We start from the raw sequence: 27,523 nt of genomic DNA on the forward strand, positions 1-27,523 counted from the left end.
AGTAGTTTGGGTAGTAACCGAACTGGGTCTTCGTGATCTTGGGAGAAGGCTCTAGATGACACCACATCAAGAGCACAGACTCCATTTGAATGCAGACCAGGAACTGGGTGAGATTACATCTTCAAAGCACCTCACTAGAATGGTTCCCAATAACCTACTGTGTAAGGGATCTGAACAGTCCAACTCATGTAGGACATTAGTGTCATGATTAATAAAAGGCAACCTGGAACCTTATCTGCTTCCGAGAGACACTTCGGTATCAGTGCTATGTAAGAACCTGAGAGCTTCATCAGGAACTTTAACATCCTAGTCCAAATGCTGAGTTAGATCTTTACAACTTTTCTGCTTTCACCGCTGCTGGCACCAGAAGTGGCGGGGGGGGGGGGGGGGGGGGGGGGAAATCAAGTGGGGAATTTGGAAAGCATGCAATGTATATTTGTGCCTGTTAAGAAATGAAGAAGCATATCAAGAATTGCATTAACAGTTTATTTTATACATACAATGGACAATAATTTTAATTTTAATGTTTTCCCATAAAATCTCACTAGTATCAGACTGCAGCAATCAGTACAACAGAAACAAAAATAAAGGAGTATTTACAAGCACATTGTACAGTAATGAAAATGAATGATTAGATTTCTAAAGTGCAAAGTTGGCTATACAATACTGTACATAAACAAGTGTCTGCTTGCTTTCCTAGACTATGCACAGATATTGTATTGTCATGGTATATCAGCCAATTAGTCTTACTAAATACATAAATGGACCAAATCCTGCACTTGGATGCACATACAAGACTCCAACAGAAGCCCATGAGAGATGCGCATGCACATTCAAGGACCTGATTTAGTCCTTTGGATGTACAGAGTATTACGTGCTAAATGATTACATTTCATATTAACCTAACAACATGGACCATGGAGTAAGACGCATCATAAGTGTATTAAACGAGTTTAGAATATTTTCCTATTAAAGGACATGTCTTGCTTTAATTATTAAGCTATTATGATCCCTCACGTTAAATATTTTAAAAGGACAAAAACACCAAGATCCTGATGTTCAGCTAATATTCTAGTGTCCGACTTCTTTGTGGCTTCAAATTTTGCCTCCACTGTGAAGTGCGAGCACAAGTATCAAGTCAGACATCAGATGTTTACATCAATTTTTTTTTCTGGGTGTAACTAAAAGTAAAATTGCACCCACAGATAGAGGCCATCACTAAAACCATGTCCTCATTGTAAGAAAGCAGAGGCCTAGTAATGCTGATGTTAATAAATATTAAAAAGTCACCTTGTGAAATACATTATCTTTTAAAAAATTACTAAAGGAAACCTTAGCAGAAGGAAATGTATTCTATACACGTATATGTGCAGACCGATTGAAGCCCCCCAATTAGACTTTCTAAATGCTTGAGCAAATGGAATAGTTAACTCAAAGAACGGAGTGTCTATTTAAATATCTTAACAATATCTTCCCGCTTCATAACAACTCAAAAGGATCACCCATTACAGAATAGCATCCTCTACTTATTTTCAGACTAAAATGTCTATATTCCTTGCCAAGGTGGGTGAGGTAATATCTTTTATTGGACCAACTTCTGTTGGTGAGAGAGAAAAGCTTTCAAGCTACACAGAGCTCTTCAGGCTGGGAAAGGTACTAAGAGTGTCACAGTATTTAGCTGTGACATTTATTTACTTTCCCAGTTCTGAAGAAGAGCTCTGTGTAAGCTCAAAAACTTTGTCTCTCTCACCAAATAGAAGATGGTCCAATAAACGCTATTATCTCACCCACCTTGTCTCATTATCCCAGTACTGACATAGCTATAACACTGCATATATTCCTTGCCCCCAAGCAAGACTACTCACTAAATACCATAGGCTTTAAAATACAAGTAAACAAAAGTAAGTCTTGAGAAGCAGCAAAGTTTAAGAGCACAAACTCATTCCTTTAATCAGTTTTTAAAGCTACTGTCTTGTGGTTACTGAAAACAGCTACAGCCTGGGACCAGCACAAGGTTACAGCCTGGCTTATGTAATGCCACTATCTAACACTTGAGTTATACACAGCCACAATGTACATTTACAGTGAATTTCAATCAAACAAGCCACTTAGTTCCAGAAAGTAGGGGATAATACAATGCCAGGGTCCAAATGCCAGTAAATATGCAAGTTCATAAAATAAGCTTTTGGAAGGGTTTTGGGGGAAGATCTGGACAATGGTTACACAAAAACTATAGATTTGGATTTTAGGAAAAAACTTGTATGCTACAGCACACACATGGTCAAATGCACTAATGCAGGTACAAATCATGAACACACATATGCAGGAAAATAAAAACAGTTAGGCGAATCTGTGCAATAGTCAGCAGCAGGGATTAAGAGAAAACTGAGTTTTATTAAATCTTAAACTTTGATTAGAGGAGATAAAATTGTAGGTCAGTAGAAAAATGCCTCGATACAGGTTATTAAGAATAAAAAAGAGTAACAGAGTACATATTGCAAATTTAGGAGGAGTGGGAGCATGGAGCTAATCAGCTTATCCTTCAGTAAAATGAAAGCCACGTAACTGTAAGGATAGAATATACTTTAAAATAAATTGAATTTTTGGCAACAACACGTATTTGTCCTACTTCCTACCCCCATCCTCCATCTTCAACTCCATCACCACTACCAGTGTGGGAGATCCTAAAATGGCCCCTATAATTATGCAGGAAACCGGAAGATGAATAGCTCATTGGTTTGAGCATTGGCCTGCTAAACCCAGGGTTGTGAGTTCACTCCTTGAGGGGGCCATTTAGGGATCTGGGGCAAAAATTGGGGATTGGTCCTGCTTTGAGCAGGGGGTTGGACTAGATGACCTCCTGAGATCCCTTCCAACCCTGATATTCTATGAAATTGAAAAGAGTTTTGCATCTGATCTGTCCATACTGGTTAGCACCACAATCATTCATATCTCTTGTAGCAATGAGTTGCCTGGTCCAGACCAGTTTTTGTGAAAGTTCAGTTTCCCAACTTCATAAATTGCCTATTATTGGTCAGCAGCTTCTTCGCTCCAGCTGTTGTGGAAAGTCACGATCTGCCAGGTAGCTACATCCAGTCCCACAGAAGATTTTTAATATCAAGTCAGAGTCATTGAACTGGACTCTGTACTGAATGGCGACAGCAGAGCACTGGAGCATACTTTCCTTGTAATCTGCGATGCTAACCATATGGGTTGCTGTGTTTATCATCAGGTGAAGCTTTTTCAAGGTGTGTAGCTTCATTCCTAGATGTAATGACTTGCAAAGCTCAAGCCTGGAAGACATACATACACACAAGGATCACTGTGACTAGTTGTGTGTGCCAGGCAATCTTCTGACCAGTTACAAATGAAAATAGATGTTTTTGTTGTCACAGTTGTATTGAACTCATTACTGCTGAATGCCCATAGGACACCAAGGCTGCAAACTAACTTGTCTGAGAGTATAAAAGTCCTCAACAGTGGGGAAAGGTATAGAAAGAACAAAGTTCTTCAGAGCACTTCCCTCTTCCAATCAGCTTCAGTCTTGCCTGGGGTCATTTTTTCCACAACTGCTCTTTATCAAGGTGCTGTTTTCAGATAGCCATTAAGGAAGCTGGGAGAAGATGCCATTTATGTTTGAGAAAAAGGAGATCTAGATATGGGTCTCCTTTGGGCTAAAACACCAGCAATACTCATTGTCTCTGACACCATTGACACAGCAGGTATTACCCAACTGAAAATACAGCACATTAATGACAGCTAAATGCATTCATTCGAGTTCTATGAAGCCACTGAATTTTAAGTATCCATAATCCAATCATTCTGGACCTTGCAGAGTTTCAAATTCTGAAAAAGTCTGACACCATGATATATTCATTTTAAGATTTTTTCCACTTACTTGCTGCCTCATTCTCCCATGCCACCAGCAGACTCGCAGTTTGAGATGAAAAGGCTTAAAAGTAAGCAGGTTGGATAAAATAAACAAGCTACAGAGGTTTCAGGTTTGATCCAATAAAGTGAGCTGTAGCTCACAAAAGCTTACGCTCAAATAAATTTGTTAGTCTCTAAGTAAAAGTACTCCTTTTCTTTAAGCTACAGAGGAAGCAGGTTACTATGAACTTGGGTATAGGGAAACCTGATTTAAAGTGAAGTAGAATGGAGTGTCCAGTTGTTTCAACCGAGTATAAACTGCCTTTGGATTATGGAGAAATTCTGCTTCTGAAGTATAGGGAAGTGACTTCACTATAGAAGTTTCCACATGGATAAAGCCCAAATGAGAATTACTTTTCTTATTTATCAGAATAAAGAGAATGGGAATGAGACAGGGTTTTAAGCCTTTGGAACAACCACGACTAGAAGATTGCTTCTGGCAAATTTCCATTTGTATCTTTTTTATTCTGGGCACTTGACACTAAGTAGTATGTAAAGAATTAAATCTCATGGAAAGAAACCATATCCTTAACTTTACCACCCTTTCCTATGGTGGGAAATACTAACTCCAGTATGCTATTCTCTGTATAGAAGCTAGCCAAGAACCACCACCTAAACTTAAAACACTTTCTATAAGCATAAGCTCATTCTGAGGTCCCATCAAACAAAAACAAACAAACAAAAAAGCATGGCTATAAATAATTTCATTTATAAATCCAGCCACATTCTCAATTAAGAGACTTTTACTAAACATAAATCAGTAAATTAAACTTTAGGATTAAGAAGAATTAGAAAAGGGGATCTGAAATGAAAGCCCCAGAGTTCATTAAATACAACTTGTAGAAGGAATTCAAAGCACTTATGGTGTTTAAGAGATCTGGCATCCACTGTCTTTTTGAGGCTTTATATCTGGTTCTTTCATAGGTTTCACTTCTTCCTCTGGTTTTGGTTTAGCCTACAGACAAGAAAAGAGTTTGAAAAAGATGAATTAAAGAAGTCATGGGTTTCACACAATGTCCATATTATAGGTTTCAGCAGCAAGGCCACACAAAGTTTAGATATAATTGTTCACTTGTCTTCTCTATTCTCTCAGCTCAGGGCTTTCTGGCTTCTCCAACACAAAAATGTTAAATCTGCTGTATTTCATGATGACTTGAAATGGAAAGCAGAGACTGGACTAAATTCATCCAACTTACTGCACCTACTTTAGAAGTACAGCTGCAGTGAGTTTGAAGGTCATTGCCTTCTTAATGACATGACCCTTAAATTCTACCTTAAGAAATGGAGACAGGCAAAATAATTATACTACCACCTAAGTCCTACCTAGCACTTTTCATTCAGAAACAAAGTGCTTTACAAAGAAGGTAAATGTCATTATATGACCCAAAGACAACTAGGAAACAATGTAGCTTCTAGGCTCTGGACTAACAGAAATTGTTCATGAGGAGAGAAGGTGCTGGGAGCTTGGATTGTTGACCTATGACTGACTCAATGTGTGCCTTTTTTGAAGGGGGAATTCCACCATCTACCTCTACCTCACAGGGGAGTGACAAGGCTTAAATGAAGCCTCAAATGAAGAGTGCTATAAAAAGGCAAAATAGTAAGGATTGGCAGAAGGATATTGTCCTATGATGCTCTTTAGCAATACCTCAAGCTACTAAAAGCGGATGCAATAACATTCTGTGCCCAAGTATACAATGTTTATTTATTTAATTACATTGGACTGTCCCATGGCATTATCTTCTGTAGTACCTCACCAACTTCACTGAATTTAACCTCAACACCCCTGAGGTGCGGACAGCATTACTTCAGATTTACAGCTAGGGACACTATGGCACAGAGAGGTTCAGTGACTTGCCTAGTCACACAGCAGAACCAGAAATAGAACCCAGGTTTCCCAATTCCCCTGCATAGAGCCTACACCTCAAGACCATCCTTCCTGTTTGCTTGCTCTATTGAGCAGGATAGGGCAGAGGGCACTGGTGGAAAAGCAGCATGCCAACTCTCTACTATGTGCGGGATAAAGCTGATGGGAGGGAGAGGAGGAACAATGTTAAGTAAAATATTCTTACACTGTCATCCTTTGGCCTCTTGGTGAGATCAAATGCAGCCAGTGTTTCAGGGGTCCAGTGTGCATGCAAGGCAGAAAATTCAAAAAGAATGGGCTCTACTAGGCCATAGTTCGCCTTCAGCTCCAGCTGAGGAGGCTCGGGTGGCACTTTCTGAAAGTAACTAAGACAGAATTTAATATTTTAAAAACACAGTAAAACAAAGATTTGCAGTTAGTTTATCTTTCTTCACTTTTGGGAGTAATCTGGCCTCTCCCAAAGACATCACACTATTACTGCTGAAGTGGTCCCATTTTATTTAAGATAAATGCTGGTATTATGAAAAGGTGTTCAGTTCAGCAGGTTTCCCTGATGCTTCACAAGAACAGACAATTTCCCATTTGTGCTTCCTCCTCCCCAGTGGCTACTTTAAGTCATTTCCATCTGGTAACAGATTGGTTTTCTCCCCTTTGTTTTGGTGGAAGCAGATATAAATGATGTTGTTTCAATTTACAGATACTTAAAAAATCCAGATTAAGGTTAGCAACGCTATAGGAGAAAGGGGAAGAGGCAGATGCAACAATTTTCCTCAATCTCTCTGAAGTCAGATGTTTGGCATGCCAGCATGCACTGATGCTGGCAACACTGCAACCACCAGAGAGCCCTGCTAGATTACAAAACCTGAAACACAGTATTTTATATCAAAATCTTTTGCACACCACGCAATAGAAACTGCCACTTACGTTATGCTCAACACATATCGTGTTTATGCTCAAGCAGAGTTCTGTGACTATTGCTCCGTCATCAGTATAGCATAAACAACATCTCAGGGAACAGGCCCTGGGCATCTGACTTTGTGTTTTGTTGAAGGGACATGCCATCAGACTTCTATGAATCTCTTTATATACTACTGTTACAAGTCAGAAATACAATCCATGTAACTGAAGATGATTAGCAAAATAAATGTCTCTATTTTTAGTTTACTGTGTTATTTGACACCACTTGTGTTCTATGATTGGCAAGGGGATTCGGGGCTGGTGTAGTTCCTATAACTATTCTGAACTCACTAGATTTAAAGTTGATGTCCCTTCAAGAGTAAGTTGATAAATCAGTTAACTGAATGTCCCATTTACCATAGTTACCTGGTGCAGTTGGCAATTAGCAAGCTCAGGCAATATTATAGATTAACTTTAGAGAAGCCGGCAAAGGAAGTACAAATATAGGTTTTTATTTAGGTCCTACAAAAACAATGGCTCAGTTTAGGAAAGTCACAAGCAAAGACAAGATTCAAAGTTTACTTATATTACATACACATGCAGAACGTAGACACTCTTCCAGTTTCTTTAACATACTGAAGCAAATTCTTTATTAAGGGCAAGATTGTTCTTTGTAAAGTTTACAATCTAACCTTAAAAATAATAATAAATGAGGGATTTTAAAAAAAAAATCTGTGTAAAGTAGTGTGCCAAGTAGGAAATATATACTTACATGAATCCATTTTCTCTCTGGCATTTTTCTAGGGTATTCTTAACCAGACTTCCTAGTTTCCTAAAGAAGAGGTGGCCTGAGGGTTTGGCAGTAGTCCCAGGCCCTTTGGTTTCACCATATTCTTTGCATAATGCTTCAGCCTTGACAAAAACTTCACAGGAAAGGAATGTGAAAAAGTTACAATTGGCATAAAACTGCATTTACAATTCAAGTACAAGATAAGAACAGACCCAGTAATCCCTCCAGGATTCTGATTAGATAAAGCAGAAGCAGCTGGTTTCAGGGTGACTCCTCCAATTATGGCCAAAACATCAGTAAAAGAGGTAGACAACTTTTTGGGTGGGGAGGACAGACAAGTATTCTTATTTGCAGAGACAAGTAGAAGTGGGACTGTAAAACAAGAACTAGAACAACATAGCTACGGAACTGAACACAGTCCTGAAAGAATTCAGGGACAGACTAAGGGGAACAACACTGTGGGTGTCTGGTATGATGATAAGTCAAGCACATGAAAGAAGCCTAAAATGTACAGTTGTGCCCTGAAGGACCAAGGGAAAACTCCAAGAAGGATGCTTTTCTACGACCCTTTTGTCTGCTTAGCCTGTCAGAGGGGAGGAAAGTGCTCTCTAGAAATGCATGACTGACTTTAATAAAGCTAATCCAAAGTGAACCTACCTAGTTAACTCTTGCCAAGTGTAAGACAAGATATGTTATATAGACTTTTCATCTGATTTTCCTCCATTTGTTCTTTAAAATATATATATATATAATGTTTTAAAGTTACTCCATTTGAATCGTCAGTTGCGCTGTGGTAAAGTTACTGGGGTATAGTCATTGGGAAGGAAACAATACCTATCCTGGATCACCTAGATGAAAAAGCTGCACTAGAAGTAAACCCAGATACAAGTTGCAGTCAGGAATGGTCCTGAGGAAAGCCAGCAGACCGTGAGGAATGGTGGGAATAGGGGAATAAGGGTATGTCTACCCAGTGATAAAAGACCCATGCCTGGCCCGGGTCAGCTGACTCAGGCTTGCAGGGCTCAGGTTCCAGGGCTGAAAAATTGCTGTGTAGACCTGTGGGCTCAGCTAGGACTCTGCAGTCCGAGCCCGAATACTGACAGTATTTTTAGCCCTGCAGCCCAAGCCCCATGATTCAAGGCTGGCTATGGCCATGCTGCAGGTCTTTTATCCCTGTGTAGACATGAGGTTAACGACATCTATAATAGCAACTTTAGGAACAAGATCAAGTAAAATAATTGCACTCTCCAGCCATGGGAGCTTAGATAATATCTTCATTTATATGATTAACAACTCAAATTTTATATTACCATTAGTCCCTTGATACAAATATTTAAGTTCATAGAAATGTAGGGCTGGAAGGGACCTTGGGAAGTCATCAAATCCAGCCCCCTATGCTGTAGAAGGACTTAGTAAACCTAGACCTTCACTGACAGGTGCTTGTCCAGCCTGTTCTTAAAAACCTCCAGCGATGGGGATACCACAACCTCCCTTGGAAGCCTATTCCAGAGCTGAACTACCCTTATAGTTAGAATTTTTTCCCCTAATATCTAACCTAAGTCTCTCTCGATACAAATTAAGACCATTACAGTTCTTGTCCTAGCTTCTGTGGACATTCAGAACAATTGCTCACAGTTTTCTTTATAATAGTCAACATATTTGAAGACAAATTATCAGGTCCCTCTCTGCCCCCCTCAGTCTTCCTTTCTGAAGACTAAACATATCCAGTGTTTTAACCCTTCCTAAACCTTATCATTTTTGTTGCTTTCCTCTAGAGTCTCTTCAGTTTGTTCCCATCTTTCCTTCAGTGTGGTGCCCAGAACTGGACACAATACTCCAGCTGAGGCTGCACCAGTGCTGAATAGAGCAGGACAATTACTGCATCTTACAAAAGATACTCCTGTTAATTCACCCTAGAACAGAGGTGGGCAAACTACGGCCCACATCCAGCCCGCAGGACTGTCCTGCCCAGCCCCTGAGCTCCCCACTGGGGAGGCTAGCCCCCGGCCCTTTCCTGGCAGCCACGCAGCGGTCTGGGCAGCAGGCTGCGTGCTCCTGCAGGGCAACGCAGCAGCGTGTCTGGCTCCAGCCGGGCGGCACGGCTGCCAGACATGCCGCTCAGAGCAGCATGGTAAGGGGGCTGGTCCCAGGGGGCAGTTAGGGGGTGGCTGGATGGGGTGGAGGTTCTGGGGTACGCAGTCGGGACGGAGAACAGGAGGCAGTTGGATAGGGCAGAGCTTCTGTGGGGGAGGAACGGGAGGAGGTTGGATAGGGGGCGGGGACCAGGCCGTTTGGGGAGGTACAGCCTTCCCTACCTGGCCCTCCATACAATTTCACACCCCACTGTGGCCCTTGGGCCAAAAAGTTTGCCCACCCCTGCTCTAGAATATTAGCCTTTTTCACAGCTGCATCACCCTGTGGACTCTTATTCAATTTGTGATCCACTATACCCCACACTGATCCTTTTCAACTGTATCATGACCTAGCCAGTTACTTCCCATTGTGTAATTGTGCATTTCCTTCTTAAGTGAAGTACTTTGCAATTGTCTTTGTTAAAATTCATCTTATTGATTTCAGACCAATTCTCTACTTTGTCAAGGTCATTTCGAATTCTAACCCTGTCCTCCAAAATTCTAACAACTCTTCGCTGGTTTGATGTCATTACAAATTTTATAAATGGATTCTCCTCTCCATTGTCCAAGTCATTAATGAAAATATTAGATAGTACTAGATCCAGGCCTCACCCCTGCAGGACTCCTCTAGATAAGCCCTCCCAGCCTGACAGCAAACCATTGATAACTACACTTTGAGTATGTTTTTTCAGCCAGCTGTGCACCCACCTCAGAGTAATGTCATATAGACCACATTTCCCTAATTTCCTTATGAGATTGTCATGTGGGACTGTGTCAGAAGCCCTACTAAAAATAAAGATATATCACATCTACTACTTCCCCCATCCGCTAGGCCAGTAACCCTGTCAAGAAGAAAATTAGGTTGGTTTGAAATGATTTGTTCTTAACAAATGTATGCTGGATATTTCTTATAATCCAACTATCCTTCAGGTGATTACAACCGGATTGCTTAATTTGCTCCAGTATCTTTCCAGATATCGAAGTTAGGCTGACTGGTTCTATAACTCCCTGAATCCACTCTGTTCCTTTTAAAAATAGGTATTATGTTTGCCCTTCTCCAGTCCTCTGGGACCTCAACTGTCCTCCATTCTGAGATTGCTTCAGCTAGTTCCTTAAGGACCCTAGGATGAATTTTATCAGACCCTGACAACTTGAATACATCTAACTCAGTGATTCTCAACATGCAACCCATGGGCCTCTTGGAGCCCAACTGGCACATAGCTACGGCCCACAACGGTAAATAAGTTAGGTTGAGAACTACTGATCTAAATATTCTTTACCCTGTTCTTTCCTTATTTTGCTTTGTGTTCCTTCCTCCTTGTTCTTAATATTGTATTAAGTATCCGGTCACCATTTACCTTTTTAGTGAAGATTAAAGCAAAATAGGCATTAAACACCTCAGCCTTCTTGATGGCTTCAGTTATTAGCTCTCCTTCCCCACCAAGCAGAGGACCTATACTTTCCTTCATCTTTCTCTTGCTCCTAATATATTTAAAGAACCTCTTCTTAATACCTTTTATGTCCCTTACTAGGTGTAACTCATTTTGTTATTTCACCTTTCTGATTTTGTCCCTACATGCTTGTGCTAGTCTTTTGTAACTCTTCCTTAGCAATTCATCCATGCTTTTACTTTTTGTGGGATTCCTTTATGATTTTCAGGTAATTCAAGAGCTTCTGATGGTGCCAACTTTAGGACACTTTTTTTAAGCCTGCCAAAAGCTTCAATTTATCTGGTGTTTTTAGGCTAACAGGATAAAGTACATTATAATAAAATGGAATATTGCATTACCAGATGTAACAAGGAGTTGGACCCTGCCTCTTTTTCCCATTCTTGGACTTTCCAATAACTGCACTCAGACTGTCATGCAAGTCACACGTCATCCCTTTTTGGGGTCAGGTTTATTAAAACAGAGTACAAATGTCAACTTAAAACAAGTCTTTTCCCAACAGCAAAGTTCTGCAGACTTTTAATGGGCTCATAGTTTGTTTCAAATCCAGTCCTGCTGCCTGGCATTTCCTCAAGTCTCTTCCCTCTTAAGGCTTCAGTCCCCCAATACAGGTTGCTCCATCCAGGCCTTTTCACCTGGCTAGCATGGACAGTTCATTCCACAGTCCTCTGTGATCCTCATCCTCTAAAGATCTCTTTCCTCTCTGGATGCCCGATGGAGTCTCCCTGCTGATCTCTCTCCTCCCCAAACTGACAGAACTCCCTCTCGCAGGAACTTCAGTCTTTAACTACATCATATTAAGCCATTCAATACCACCATGCACACTCAGTCTGCCCAGGCCAAAATGAGGGGTAGAACCTGTAATATTAAGAAAGACTGAACAAAAGAAAGCCAGAAATTCTAATACAAATCTACAAACAAGAAGAGAGCCACAGGTTCACAGAAGACAACATTAGAAATAGGATAAAATAAGTGCAAAGAAATACATTTAAACTGCTCTTAAACTCGCTAGTATCTAAGTACTGTACCTTTCAATATGTGTATTCATATATCTGCTTTATCTATGCAAGTAACTCATTTAATATTAAATAGACTCATTCATTCTATCACCAGAACTCAGCAGTTGGAAATGAAAGAGTTTTAGAATGTGGAAAACAAACCGTCTTCAGCCTCACTAAGCAACATCTAGCAGCCGTGCACTTGTAATGCCTACAGGTTTACTGAGGACGAGCCTAATTTTGCTGCAGTATGATGTGCAGCCAATCCACCAGGAGCATGCACTTACCACAGGGTTTATATCCTCCTCCCAAAATAGGGGTGTAGCAGATTAAGTTGACATTGGTCTCCTTGTTGTGTATTTTCTTTGCATCACACATTTGTGGACTCTGGACACACTAAGAACTCTAAAGGTCTTCAGTGATTTTATATAGCTAGTGTGCATTGATTGCTTATGTTAGGGGGCTTATTCCTTCATCCACTTACTTCCCTGGACCTTCTCGCATGAACAGAGAGCAATTATACCCGAAGTCCAAAAGGTGCAAACAATTCGATGTTTATTGGGGTGAACTTCCAGCAAGCATGATTCCAGCTTCCTTCCTTAGTGTCCCCCTTTCCAGCTCTGACACCACAGAGCCTTACCTGTGTCCCTGTTCCCATTTCCCCTCTTGGCAAAACATGATTCCAATTTCCCCATCCCTGTTCCCATTTCCCTCCTTTTCTTCCTGACTTACTGCAGACTATATCATAAAACTTGAGTTCTGCTTAGCTATACCTTAACCAATCATTTTACTGGAATTTAACTAACCAATCCTAACATATTGTAACATGATTATTTAACCAATTATATCTCATCACCTTAATTAGTTTACACCCAGCAAAATTAATTATACTGCAGACAGAAACAATCACAGAACCAGACAGAGATTATACAGACAAACAATAGGGAAATGGGGACTACAGTGATAAAACAACAAAGAAAGGAGGATTTCACATCCCAGCTATTGATAAGTGAGTTCTTGCCAGACAGGATGCTATCAAACTAAGTTTCCTTTTACATTTTCTAGGCACTTCCTTTTCTCTGACGGGGATAGGCATTATCAGGACAGGATTGTATTCCTAACAGCCCAATAGCACCTTATTTCAATGTGACTAGTTTGGAATGCAAGATGTGACCATACATTTCCCAACTTATGGCTGCTCCCACTGCTTAGCCAAAGGCCTTAGCTTAAGAACAGGGCCTCAGAGTGTCAAAGTGAGAGAAGGCCCTTACACCAGCACACAGCGATTTTGATTCTCTCTTTTATACCTCTATAACTAGCTAAGTGATAAGAATACACCTAAATTCTTAGGGTATAGGCCTTTACAGACAGGCCTGAATGTCTATATCCTAACACTCCACCCCTTTTTTTCCCCCCTTTTTCTTTTGGGATCTGCCTGTCCAGGTATCCCTGGAAAAGCATAGGACATATGGCAACATATTTCCTGATAGGGTCAGGTATGAAAGAATCGAAATCACTGTCAACTCCAGAGACAGGGAAGTGCCTAGAAGATGGAAACTTAGTTTGATAGCATCCTGTCTGGCAAGAACTCACTTATCAATAGCTGGGATGTGAAATCCTCCTTTCTTTGTTGTTCTATCACTGTAGTCCCCATTTCCCTATTGTTTGTCTGTATAATCTCTGTCTGGTTCTGTGATTATTTCTGCTGCAGTATAATTAATTTTGCTGGGTGTAAACTAATTAAGGTGATGAAATAATTGGTTAAATAATCATGTTACAATATGTTAGGATTGGTTAGTTAAATTCCAGTAAAATGATTGGTTACGGTATAGCTAAGCAGACCTCAAGTTTTACGATATAGTCTGCAGTCAGGAAGAAAAGGGGGGAAATGGGAATCATGTTTTGCTAAGAGGGGAAATGGGAACAGGGACACAGGTAAGGCTCTGTGGTGTCAGAGCTGGAAAGGGGGACACTAAGGAAGGAAGCTGGAATCATGCTTGCTGGAAGTTCACCCCAATAAACATTGAATTGTTTACACCTTTGGACTTTGGGTATTGTTGCTCTCTGTTCATGCGAGAAGGACTAGGGAAATAAGCGGGTGAAGGCATAAGCCCCCTAACAGCCTACTCTAATACAACCTTGATAATGTGGTTATTTGGCTTTAACACAAATATTTGGATATTTTGTGAGCTACTCTGAAGTATGAAAATACTTTTTAATATTCTCTAAACAGTACAACAGCAGATGTTCCAGGAGGGATTTGAGAATTTGGCATTCATACTTACATTTTTCTGATTCCTGCAGAGATCGGATTGCTTCTCCACATTTATCGCTGGCCAGTAGCGTTTGACCATGGTAGCAATATGACTGATGAGAGAGAATAATATAGGTACTGGCACCAATCGACAATTTCCTGTCACCACATCAGTTTTGCTATTTTTCCTCCTCACTGGATGGGGATCGCATACAGCTGAACACAAGCCAGAATGGCAAGATCTGCATCTCTCTGCGGCTGTGATCAGTTGCACAGTCAACCAGAACGGGGTGCAGGGAGGTAACATGAAGCAGCACTCACTGGTGCCTAAGCACAAGTGCCTTCAGCAGGGAAGAAACCCAGTTTTCATGATGAAAACCAGATACAATGAGCGTTTAGGATTTTTACATCTATGAAAAAAATTCACTGAATTCAGAAAGGCAACAGAAACATTCCAGCTTTTCTGAACTGTAATGGCAAGGTCAAAGTGGGACTTCATTGCACTCCCATTTTCTCCCTTTCATAAAACTATCTTGGGCTCTTATGCTCAAATAGGGTTCCTACTGGAGCGCAGCATCAAATGCTCCTTTTCATTTGTAAAAGCCCACTCCATTTAGATTAGGCCCAAAACACAATATTCTCAAGATGCAACATATATATATTCCCTGCTGTATTGTGAAGCCAAATATGACAGCATTACCGTATTCCATCATTGTCCATATTACAAGGATTACACACAGATGGTCTTAACACAAAGCACAAATCAAACCCAGCCCAGCCTTAATTTTCTCACCCATTCACAAGATAAACCGTCTCTGGCTACAGACACAAACTAAGAGAAAGTCAAAGTATTTTTCTTTTTAAAACTAAAATATGGTGAGACTGGAAGCAGCAACTAATTACAGAGCTGCTGGTCCTTGATGGAGATTATGATGCCAGGAGATCAACCAGGCTCTAGCAGAACATGCATGCTAAAGGCAGATTGGGGGTGGCAACTAATGTTATCAGGTCCTATCTTATCCATAAATTTAGAGATGTGATCAACTCTGAATTACACCTGGAAGTAGATTGGGAATCAGTGCAGAGAATAGAGCACAAGTATTAAATGCTCAAATTGACCTGCCCCAGTTGTGGAGGTAACTACACTAAATTCTACAGGGCACAAATTGCATCTTATTCTAGAACAGTGTATTTTTAAATACTACGGGGACTGCAATATATCAATGTGGTGACAAGGACAAATGATAATTGACTCCCATTCCCCATTTAACTCCTAGATAACCTTTAGAAACCCTTTTGAAGTGAAGTGTTCACAGATTGGTTACAGAATACTCACATAAGCCATATAGAAACATGTCTTCAAGTGTAAGTACTTTCTCCATTTAATAGTGTATGCTGGATCCAAACTGGATAACATTTGATCTAGAATTACATAAACAATATTTTTTTCTAAATCATTAAAAAAAACAACCCCATATTCAAAGCAGCACTCTGGTCTAGTTAAGCGTATCTATAGATCATAAGTATGAAATAGCTGTAACCTCAATGAAAAGTGCACCAATTATACCTGTAACTGCAAAGAGACTTAAGCTGCATGAAAGCATCAAGTTAAAAAATGATTAAAAAACCCAATTTTAAAAAAAAAATATGGGAACTCCCTTTTGTTTGCTAAACAAACATGTAATTTTCATTGCTAAACAAAGACAAGGATTCCCAGATTCAAAAGTTTCAGTTTCTGTCTGAGGTAGCCAAGGCAAAAGAACACAGCTTTAGGTTGAAGTTTTTCTGTATTTCCTTTTATTTAAATTAAATAGCCCATATTACTGCAAAACTGTTATAAAACTTTTAAATATTTTTCAGTAATTTTCATTAGTATATTCTAATAATAATTTTATTTTTCCCCAATTCAAACTGGTATTTACCAGTGCCCTATCAGAAACTAATTTTTCCTAGGAAATAGCCAGCCTTGCCCTGAGGAGCTGCTGTTGAACAACTCAAGACGCTCCTTTAATCTTCATCCACCCCCTCTTGTCTACTAATTTACTATCAGAGCTGGCTGAAGAACAGAACCAGAACAAAATCTCCGAAAGAGCTAGAAGGACACTGCCTTTAGATCTGCCCACTATAAATCTGTTATATTGAGAACTGACACTTGATGACTGTCACTTAGAACATGATTTCAAATTACTGACTGAAAGCACAGACATGCTGTTAACACTGTCCACAAATGACAGGTTTCAGAGTAGCAGCCGTGTTAGTCTGTATTCACAAAAAGAAAAAGGAGTACTTGTGGCATCTTAGAGACTAAAACTTTCGTGAGCTACAGCTCACTTCATCGGAAGCATCCGACGAAGTGAGCTGTAGCTCACGAAAGTTTATGCTCAAATAAATTTGTTAGTCTAAGGTGCCACAAGTACTCCTTTTCTTTTTACTGTCCACAAAGAAATTGCAGCAGCGTTACACCTCTTGATTGCAATGTTAGTGGTTTGTTTGTTTGTTTTTCTGCAAGGCATGCAAACTAAATCACTAAGGACTCAAAGGACATTGTAATTTTACTTACCAGCTTTTTGGTAGAAATTGGCTGTTTCATAGGCCAGAGCAGCTATCAGACCAGGATTGTGTTTCAGCTCAATAGCTCGGGCAATTGTCACTAAAACCATTAATAAAATGTAATTGCAGACAGTCAACTTTATAGATAAAATTAAGGCACAACTATTGTCTGAATAGAATAGCTCTAAATGAGTACAAAAGAAAACCTGACAATATGGGCATGGTAGGCTGCAGGGAGATTCGTTTTTAATTTCTTTATTTCAAAATATTTAGACCTTTAGTTTATTAGATGTTTTTGTATTGCATTAAGCAAGGGTGCCCGAGACGGGTGGGGAACGAGACTCTCCTAGAGAGCTTCTCTAAAACTGATCAACAAATATCTGTAACGTTTTATTGCCATTTGTATAACAAAAGTGAAGAGTTTGATTCTGGCGACGCAATCAACCCCAAACCGCAGTACTTTGGGAGAACACTGGCTGTCTCTATCCGGGAGACATCATGAACCACAAAAGAAATCCTCAGATAAATACCCCCATTATTTTTTTTACCTTCTTGAGCTTCAGCTTGGCACTGGATGATGTAGGAGTCTATAAGTCGAGCTTCTAAATCCCTTCCCTTTTCTACAGGTGTAATCAGCTTGGGGATATGGCTGTCCTAAGTAATAGAGAGACAGTCAGTTTCAAAGTTAGTTCAAATCTAAGACACCACTAAAGGTTATGTTTTTTTCCAGATACCATGACAAAGTTCCTCCTCTGCCTTGGTACGTCCTGTGCTTATTGGCAGATTTGCTTGCCTCAGAGATTCACGGCAGCCCTCGGTTTGGCCACTTTTGCTAGTGGCTCAAACCTACCGTTCACTCAACTAACCTCATCACTGGCCAGCATGGGAAAAAGGAAGAACAACAAACCCCGCAGTCTCTGCTGATCCACCACGTGGGTCAGAGACCAGCCCAGAGACCTTCCCCTCTGGTGGAACCCACAGTCCAGGTCAACTCCTCCTGTGTCTGATCAGGAGTTGAGAGGTTTGGGGGGAACCCAGGCCCGCGCTCTACTCCGGGTTCCAGCCCAGAGCCCTGTGGACTGAAGCTGTCTAAAGTGCCTCCTGGAACAGCTGTGTGACAGCCACAACTCCCTGGGCTACTTCCCCATGGCCTCCTCCCAACACCTTCTTTAATTTCACCATAGGATCTTCCTCCTGGTGTCTGATAATGCTTATATTCCTCAATCCTCCAGCAATACTCCTCCTCACTCTCAGCTCCTAGTGCCTCTTGCTCCCAGCTCCTCACACACATGCCACAAACTGAAGTGAGATCCTTTTTAAACTGGGGCGCACTGATTAGCCAGCCTGCCCTAATTGATTCTAGCAGCTTCTTAATAGGCTCCAGGTGTTCTAATTAGCCTGCCTGCCTGAATTTGTTCCAGCAAGTTCCTTCTTGTTCTGGAACTGCCCCTGGTACCTGACCCAGGGAAAATGGACCTGCTTAATCTGGAACTAATATATCTGCCTTTTAATACTCTCCTGTAGCCATCTGGCCTGACCTTATCACAATACATATTCTATTACTAAATGGGTACAAATTACAAGTAAAGGAGTCAAGGTGATAGCTGGCGATTTCACTATAATACACTCTTGCCATTACCCTTCTACCTTGATTAACAGCCAGCCATCACAACTGACTAGTAGCGTGACTCATTGATGGTACATTATTTTCTGCAGCATTCAAAAGCTCCACTATCACCGCATAAATCCTCTGCATATGAACCAAAAAAGTCTTTGTAAAAAAAAATTTTGTAATGCACTGACAATTCACTGAATGTTGTACAGGACAAGAAGACGACAAAGGCTCTGTACAGAGAAACTTACAACTTAAGAAATAAGAATAAAGGTATGTTTTCTACCTTCAAATGTTTAAAAATCCCAGCTGCTATCTTCAAGCTTCTGTGAACATCTTTTGCTTCATCTTCTGTTATACTGAAAGATTGTTAATGAAATATGTAATTCTGCATTCAAGTTAATATTACACAGCGGAATTATTTACTAGCTCATAATCTTACATAATTGACTACTCAGACATTCGTTAACTGCCTTATATCTAAAAGGCTAGGATTTTGTCCATACATTGCTCTTGTAGAGTAGTTCTACTTGTTCACTATCCTTAGTTTTATTGCCTGACCTTTATCAGCACTGCTTGACTGTACTTTTTCCTCAGCAAGATGCTACTTATGAGGACACCATAGTGGCTGTATTTATATCTGCCCTTTAAGCAGGACTTCAATCCCTCTACTTCACACTTAAATTTCAAAACTAAATCCAGTTATTAACCATGCTCATTGTGGGAGAACGGAATTTTCTATATTTTCAGTCCAATATTTAATAGTTTGCATAGAAAACACTAAGATTTTCCTTCACATTAACATTTTTCAGGCTTCTCCAAGTGAAGAGCCACAGTGAGTAGAAACTTCCCACACACATTCATTTAGAAAATGAAAAGTAGCTGGCTGAGACAATCTGAGTTGCAAAAAGTTATTTCCTTTGTTTGCTATAATTTATTTTACCTCTGTAAAGAAAAGCCAATAAATTGTCAAGTTCTGCCAGTTACTTCTGTTCATTGGTGCTGCTAGCCCAATTCCCTTAATGTTCAGCTCTGCCCAGTCCAACAGACCCTGGGGAGCCAGGGAGGTAGACTTGGCAGCAAGAGGTGTTGGAGGAGCTATGTGAACAGGGGGGAAACTAGCCTTCACCCAATGTGACACTTTTCCATGCAGAAATAAAATATTGTAGATTTCAGTGAAGAATAGGTTTATAAAAATATGTTAGATCTAGGTGTGGCTGAAGTTTAAATTGTGCATCTGACCATGATGTAGAGAAATTTGGTGTGCACTGTGGTTGGTTACATGTTTTAAGTGCTAGGAAGTTTGTTTTGGAGACAAGGAGCCAGAGTGCATCTGAATGTTAAAGCATGTGAATGAAGTCTGCTTTAACTGAGGATTTCCTTTTTGTTGGGATATTATTGCAACAGAATTGCTAAAGGAGGAAAAAACACTTACTCTTCTTTTCCAGCCAGTCTCGATGCATATTTTGTGTACCATAGAGCCACGTTAAATCCCATGGAAACCAGTTCGAACACAGCATCCTGCTGGGCACTAAAAATAAAAAAATAAAGCAAAACAAGCAATTTCATGCTTTCCAATTTGTTTAGACAAATTCTCTAATTTGTACAGCTGCAACATAACAAATTGTAGCTACCTGCATAAAGTAGGTTTGGTTTTCATTTATAATGTCAGAAACTTCCATTTTATAGCTTCTCTATTTCTTGGATTTCCTAACAACGATTTAATATTTTGCTTATCCCCCAAGAAGTCAGGTGAAAAAAATCCCACAGGGTGTTCAAATATGTGCCTTCACATGGATGTTTTTCTGGGGTTGGGAAGAGAGTTTAGTAGAATTTTTATGTTAACAGGGTAACATGCTTTATTGAGCTTTCAGCGAGGTTAACATTTCTCTTTCATTTATTTTTTAAAATGCTTGTTTTGTGGAAAACTGAGGTCTGGGATAACTAGTTTAAATAAACAAAAAGATGTAGTCTCAGACCTGTTAACTTGGCAGATATTTTGAAGTGCTTTCTACTGCATGCAGTTACTAATTACAAATAAAAGGCATGTAAGAATAGAAAGTTGCATAAATGTTAAAATACTCTTATGATAATAAGCTAATCCCACTTAAAGGCTAACTTATTCAGCTTGGTTTAAGGATGTGGCAATAAGAAAACACACAGAAAAAACATCTTTCTATTAAAGTAACTGTTTACAGTTTATCAACAGCATCCAAAAGCATGCTATATGCTTCAGAAGAAAGGGAGAAAGACCCTGACCAGTTTTGTCTACATTTCAGGTGAGACACAATAGGGGAGTGAGGATATCATCAGAAAGTATAAAGGTAAGACTTAAGTTTCAGATTTCCAGCACCAGAAACCACTACAATTATATATATTCTAATTCTTATTTTATATTATTAATTTTGTATGATTATTTCCTATTTTGCACTATAATAGTTAGTCTATCTTCAGTTGTATATAGAGGATGTAGAAAGCCCCAACAGACTGGATCCAGCATTTCAGTGTAGTGTCTTAACCTCACATAAATGAAAGAGAGGCACTTTGGCATCTCCAGAACCAACATTGTCATAGATATAAAGCAGAAAAACAAGGCAATTATTAAAACACTAATGTAATCAGCCTCTTGGGAACTACTTAATGATCAGCATTGTGCAACATTTACTATAGTGGCAGATCTATACTATAATCTAAGGAACCTGGCCACAGACATTGCAGACTCCATAGAACATATACCTTGGAACTTGTCCTTGTAATGTGTCTGTCCACTTAAAATTCTGAATATATCGCAACTTGCAGTCTTGGGAAGAGTTATCCAGCGAGACTATAAAGCCTGTCCAAAAAAACCAAACAAACAAACAAAAAACCCCACATCAACAGGCAATTTAAACATTAGAAGGCAGCAATATAAAGATGCAAGTAGAGATGTAGGCAGGTGGAACAGCAAAAAGTCTCTCTCAGGCCATTCATGTTACCTCTTAAAGCTTTTATTCTTCAGAAAGTTCGGAGAACAAGATTTACAACAGAAAAGACCAACTGGTCTTATCAGACACTCTCTGCTCAGACAAGCTATTGCCTCAGTCCTGTGAGCCTTGTGTACACTAGGGAAACACTGCTGAAGATTTCACTGTTGCTAAGCTCCTGGTGTAAATGGACTGCTGGCAGTTTAAACACCTTGTCATCTAACTATACTCAGGAGAGGTTCAATCAACATTGTGCTTGAAAGAGTCATCCTCTAAAGTAGGGTTCCCAATACTGCTAACACTGATAAGAAATATTTGAAAAATGTATTTGACACAGAAAAGGTTTTAGGCCTCGTCTTCACTGCAGTATTAGCTGAATTTATAATTTGAATTTTGCCCCAACCTGATTCCTGTCCACACACACAAATCTCTGAGGTGGTGCTTTAAGCTTGCGTTAGTTGGCCTGTCAGGGGAGTGATTGAAGCTTCAGTACTTAGTTAGTACAAAAGAAAACAGTTACATGATAGTAACTGGGGTTTCCTATTTCTTCAGTACTTGTTCACATTAGTAATGCAATGGGGAAGCAACAACTCAGATGCTAATCCAATCACTCTAGGTAGCCTGAGTGTTGTTTTCATGCTCACTCAGGGTAAGCTAACTTGAGTGGAATAAACCAAATGAACTAACTCAAACTAACTGTGAAGACAAGCCCCAGTGACTGGGTATGGATTCTTCTTTATTGAGGGCATCCTTCTCCTCCACTTGTCTTCTCTGCAGCAGCTCGGACTGTACCCTCTCCTCTATCTGGGGAACCTGATTGGTCTGCAGTCTCAAGACTCTTGTGTGACACACAGGAATATTTACTATAGATTATTATATTTTTTAAAAATGAGTGATTAAACGTACAGGGGATTTTAAGGCTGATAGAGAGAATAAGCAATTGTAATTTAAGCCAAAGGTAACTTGATTTGAAAGATTCACATGTCAGGCTGGGACACAGAAGGCTATAAGCATACTAATGAACCATCACTACAGACAGAACACCATTGTTTGTGGAAAAGGCAAGTTATTATTTATGTAATTTCAAAACAATGTTTCAAATCAATGTAGGAAAGAACTGAACGGAGGTGGACAAGGAAGCAGAGGTTCATATAATATTAAATAAACTTATACAGTACAGTGGAGCTGGGAGAGAGGCAGATTTCAAATGAAAATGGCTGCAAAAAAAAAAAAAAGGGTAATTGTCCGTAGGCCAATATAGCCTAGAAAGCCATAACTAATGTGTTTCATTTAAGCTCAGCTCTGCCCATTGCACAGAATTCAATGATGTTACTTGACTGGCCTGTAGAGCAATTTGGATACACAGGGAAAATGCTGACTCAGAGTGGGTTACTGAGATCTTGGCATGCTGAGGGGCAAGAAAGAATGTGAGGAAGCATGACAGACATCTGAACCATAAAATGTAAGTGAATATCCACTGAAAACTCAGATACCAAAGTGACGAAAGCTATATCAGCACCTGGATAACTGTAGTTGCAAGACTGCTTTATTTAGCTCAACTATTACCTAATGTTAGACCCGATACTATTTTACACTTTTGTTTTGGTATCCTCTCCATTCTGAGAGAAGTCATAGACCTGTTTTTAGGAGTAATGCAGTCTATTCTCAGAGACAAGGAAAATGAACTTCTCGCCTCCCCAGAAAGCAGAAGGTGGTTGAGATACCTAACCTGGAAAACTTGGTTAAAAGGCAGAGAGCAAAGGATTGTCCATGCTCCTAATACTGCCAGGATGCTGACTGAAGCTTCTAAGGTTATAATGGGTAACAGGAGACACTGTATTTCCTGGTGACCAGATAATGCCCCTACATAAGCTGGTATAACAAATGATTACGAGTTTCACTAAACCTAAGATTATTATATAAAACCTTTTATTTGCAGCTTGCAAAGTTCTTACCTTGCAAGAGTGAAAAGTACAAATCAGTTGCATTCTTCATCATTTCTGGATTACAACTCAAATCAGTAAATAGCTCCAAGAGTCGTACCCTGGATGATCTTAAGTCACTGTGTTTAAAAAAAAAATATATATATATATATATACACACACACATAAGGTATACTTCCCCACACTATTTCTTATCCTTCTAGCTAAGTGCAGTATCAATTTAATATCTGATAGCCACTGGAAAAAAAACACATCAAACACTTCTCAGGAAGGAAACTGATTTAACAAGTCTTTTAATCTCTTGTAGGACCCAACAGTCACTTCAACATTGGTATTTTCAGTTTAAAGTATGACTCATTTTGGACACATAATATGTAGTAGTTATCAATTATAGTAAATGAACAATTTAAACTACTTTTTAACCCAAATTTTAACCCAACAGAAATATTTGTTATTCATCCAAAACTTCAGAGGTAGATCACTGTACCTGTGGTGCACTAGTAGAGTGCATTATAATTAGAAGTAAATCCGTAATGGCACGTTCCAATAGTACCTTTTTATAAATTGTGTTTATGCAATGATCTCAAATTACATCACTTTTATGAATTAAGCCTCACATGAAATAGATCAGTGTTGTACTAATTTCAGATCCATAAATGAAAGCAAAGAAGGTAAGTAACTTGTCCAAGGCCACACAGCAAGTGTGTGACAGAAGTAAAGGATAAAACCCAGGAGCCATGACTCAAAGTCTCTTAAGCAAAGATATATGCACACACAGTGTAATTGATTTTCTTGCTTTTGTAAATGAAGCCTTGTGTTTGTATGCCAGAATGCATAGGAACTGATGTTCATCCTCTCCAGAGAAGTTAACATGGCAGGGGCAATATCAGCATTGGGATTTTACACTACATGAATAGATGGAATTGTAATCATGTCGCTGTATTTATAAGCTTGACTTAAACGCTTTTTCAGAGCCACTCTTATCTCTACAATAAAACACTTGGTTTATTAATTTATGTACATTACTTACACTAATCCCTCCACAATTGGATACACACACAGAGCAAAAAAAGTGATGAAACGTCTAGTCCTTTTAGCTTCTGTTTTGTTACAATAAGTTTTTCTATGCAGCATCAGATTTGTAAGATTAGATTAATGATTCTCTAGAACTGGACGCTGAGAATGCTATCAGTGCTTTATTGTCTCCCAGCCTACAAATCTCTAGTCTCTTCAAACACTAAACACTAAAAAGATGTCCATTATACACCCTGAACACTGGAAAAGAAGTTAGTGTTAGTCTGAAACACACTTACTTGCAAATCTTTGTTGCAGCAGGACTGCTGGCTACCCCATAGAAATTGAACGTGACAGGGGCTGTAGCCTTTAAAGGGTTGCGATGAAACCAGTGGGTCATATCTCTCAAGTACTGTTTGCAATGTTACTTACTGGAAACCTAAAGATTGGAAGAAAACAGTTACATGATGGTAACTGGGGTTTCCCATTTCTCTAGTGCATTTGATGCTGCACTTGGGTCTATAAAGTGCACGTGAGATACATTTTTTTAATTACATGAATTTGCAAAGCGCTATAAGTAATTTTAAAGGGGGTGGTGGGAGAATTGTTGGAGATCCCAGACCTGTTACTTATATTATGTATTTACATACTTTTTGAAACTCGGAACTCACCACTGTAGGGCACTATTCCACAGCTCTTTTACAGGCTTAGCTCACACTGAAAAAACGGAAGATTGCACAGGAAGCAAACAGCAAGCCCTTACTATAGTACAAGAGAAACTGTTTAAGATGGTAGGCCATAAAGTTTTACTTGCCTTTCCTCCCATGCTTCCTCAGCACCAAGAAGTCTTCCACTCTTCACAATGACTCTCTCTTTAACAGAGGGCTGGATGCTCAACCACAAAGCATGCTCAACCACAATCAAGGCAATTTGCAATCTGATGGGTGTTTACATACAGCAACATACTTTTAGGAGACATAAGTTGTTGGAAGTCCCTTTTTTCACCTTTGTCTGGTAAGGCAATAGTTTGTCTGATGCGGCCTGTGGCACAGTTTTCCATGCCTTTTTGATATCCATACTCAACTATTGCAATGCCTGTTATTTAAACCTACATTTGGAGACTGGAAGACTGCTTCCCTATAGCATTAGCAGAAAGAGATTCTTCTGAAGACTGTCCTGACTTCTGGGTAGGGTGCATCACTGATTTAGAAAGTTCTTTTATGGAGAGGATCCTGACTACATGAGAGACCTTCTTTTCATTTTCTGTGTGTACAGTGTCTAGCACAGTGGCTCCTGGTCCATGACTAGGGCTCCTAAGCAATTCAGTAATACAAATAATAATAATATTCATACTAATAGTCTTTAGAGCTAACTGTCTGTGGTCTAATAGTACAGAATATGCAGCAGAGGCCCCTTGGCATCAGAATGTGTTTATTTCAGACAGTTCTAAAGTCAATTACTGTTTAGAGCCATGGTGTGTGGCTATTCTGTTTTTACAGATCTTTCTGGAGTAGAAGTGGAGAGAAGCAAAAGAACAGATTGTTGGCCTAGATAATCAGTCAACTTTTTTCTGGCATGGGGAAGAGAGGAGAATCTTTTTGTGGACAGCAAATGCCTCACTGCATTTTTCCCCAAGGCATAATGCACATTTGCAAGAGGGAAGATCTGAGAGGCTTCAAAATAAGACGAAATAGAGGAAGGTATCAGACTACACCTGGAGAGCTCTCCTTTCTGTTCTGAATCCTGTCCTCAATATGGCAGCACAATGACAACCATGGTGGTCAAGTGTCTGAGCAAACTGTCACTTCAACAATTTTCGATAAAGCAATCTCTTCTTCAGGTATTACAAGGAAGCAGGTGGCCAAAGAAAGTTCTCAGAGCAATTACAAATAACGATGTCCTTTTACAAGTATCTACGATAACTGTTCAATGATTCTTGTATTAAATTACTCTGCTAAGCAGGAACCCAGAATATTTAAAGACCTGGGACTAGTAACCTGGACAGTTTTAAAGATCTTTTAAATTTGCCAAGTCAAGAGCTGGGTGAGTTTGTCCTGCACTTGGTAGCATCACTTCCACGTTTCGTGTGTATTGCAAGTAATCTATACACGACCGTGGAGAGCTACTAGGAGAGTTAGAGCTCCTCACCAGCTGCCTGGGGAACGCGAGGGGCTGCGGGCCCGCCTGCCTCAGCTACAACAGTGGGGTGCAACTTTGTCTACACCCCGGAGACCCCTCTCCCAACGCGCTCCCGACCCTGTCCCCCGACTGTGGTCCCCAGCTTGAGAGCCAGGATTTAGCCCACGCAACGAGCCAAGGCAGGAGGGCCGCACTTCCCAGCGCCCTCAAAGGCCAAGAAACGCAGCGCGACCGTCAGGCCAAGCTCACGGCAACGGACCCCTCCCCCGGCCAGGCTCACTCACTGGCAGACACCCCCAAGAGGCGTCGGGCCCGCACAACCCAGCCACCGCCTCGCTCTCTTACACTATCGGCGCGGGCTGCTGTTTACCTCCGCGGACGAACCTGCTTCTGATGCAGAACCCGCCCCCCTACACGCTGGCGCAGCAGCCTCAGCTCACAGCGAGACCACTTCCGCCCTTAGTGTTCCCAGATTCCCCTCCAAGCAGCCCTACTTCCGCCCTCATCGCTTGCGCCGGCGCAATATGGAACCCACGCCAGGCTGTGCGCAAAATGGCCGCCGCCACGCAGGCACAGGTAGAGGAGAGCCGATCTCATTGAGAGCCTGCGGGCGATCGGGTGCACTGATCCCTGCCAGCTGTGCTAGAGAACGGGTTCCCCCAAATCTCTGGCAACTAAACGTGCAGACCTGCTTCTCCAGCACCCCAAGGAAAGTGGTGGAATGGAGGCCGCTGTTTAGGGCGACCAGATGTCCCGATTTTACAGGGACAGTCCCGATATTTGGGGCCTTTTTCTTATAGAGGCTCCTATTACCCCCCACCCCATGTCCCGATTTTTCACACTTGCTATCTGGTCACCCTACCGCTGTTCCTCCCTCCCCCACTCGGGCTCTAGATCTCTGAATGAGCAGATCCACAGAGAAGTGGCGAGTGTCTGGCTGAAATATCCAGCCAAGCCTTCCCTTCCCAAAGCTGCGTGTGTCACAC

The 27,523-nt window shown here is 40.5% G+C and overlaps 1 protein-coding gene and 1 long non-coding RNA gene across 6 annotated transcripts in view; one reads left to right on the top strand and one right to left on the bottom strand.

Annotated features, from left to right (window-relative positions):
- Positions 1–472: 472 nt before the first annotated feature.
- BROX (BRO1 domain and CAAX motif containing) overlaps positions 473–27,523 on the bottom strand; it is a 28,785-nt gene continuing 1,734 nt past the window's right edge. For 2 of the 5 annotated variants that reach the window (XM_038393953.2, XM_043511723.1), the window contains exons 2-13: positions 24,698–24,837; positions 23,397–23,503; positions 21,215–21,311; positions 19,914–20,009; positions 18,765–18,837; positions 17,415–17,520; positions 16,877–16,966; positions 15,653–15,738; positions 14,348–14,429; positions 7,467–7,617; positions 6,003–6,162; positions 473–4,885 (exon numbers count right to left, since the gene is read on the bottom strand). In XM_038393953.2, the coding sequence (XP_038249881.1) occupies positions 4,799–4,885; positions 6,003–6,162; positions 7,467–7,617; positions 14,348–14,429; positions 15,653–15,738; positions 16,877–16,966; positions 17,415–17,520; positions 18,765–18,837; positions 19,914–20,009; positions 21,215–21,311; positions 23,397–23,503; positions 24,698–24,798 (1,236 nt within the window). In that variant the 5' untranslated portion in view covers positions 24,799–24,837 and the 3' untranslated portion in view covers positions 473–4,798. Of the gene's footprint in view, positions 4,886–6,002; positions 6,163–7,466; positions 7,618–14,347; positions 14,430–15,652; positions 15,739–16,876; positions 16,967–17,414; positions 17,521–18,764; positions 18,838–19,913; positions 20,010–21,214; positions 21,312–23,396; positions 23,504–24,697; positions 24,838–25,212; positions 25,405–26,882; positions 27,039–27,523 lie in introns of those variants that run through there. The other 3 variants (XM_038393956.2, XM_038393954.2, XM_038393957.2) reach the window with 3 other exon arrangements.
- Positions 18,594–26,922, top strand: LOC122459496. The gene is made up of 3 exons (XR_006280227.1): positions 18,594–18,751; positions 20,758–20,802; positions 25,898–26,922. It is a non-coding gene; the product is annotated as an uncharacterized LOC122459496 (long non-coding RNA).

This window comes from Dermochelys coriacea, chromosome 3 (assembly GCF_009764565.3).
Source record: "Dermochelys coriacea isolate rDerCor1 chromosome 3, rDerCor1.pri.v4, whole genome shotgun sequence".
Lineage (NCBI taxonomy): Eukaryota > Metazoa > Chordata > Testudines > Dermochelyidae > Dermochelys > Dermochelys coriacea.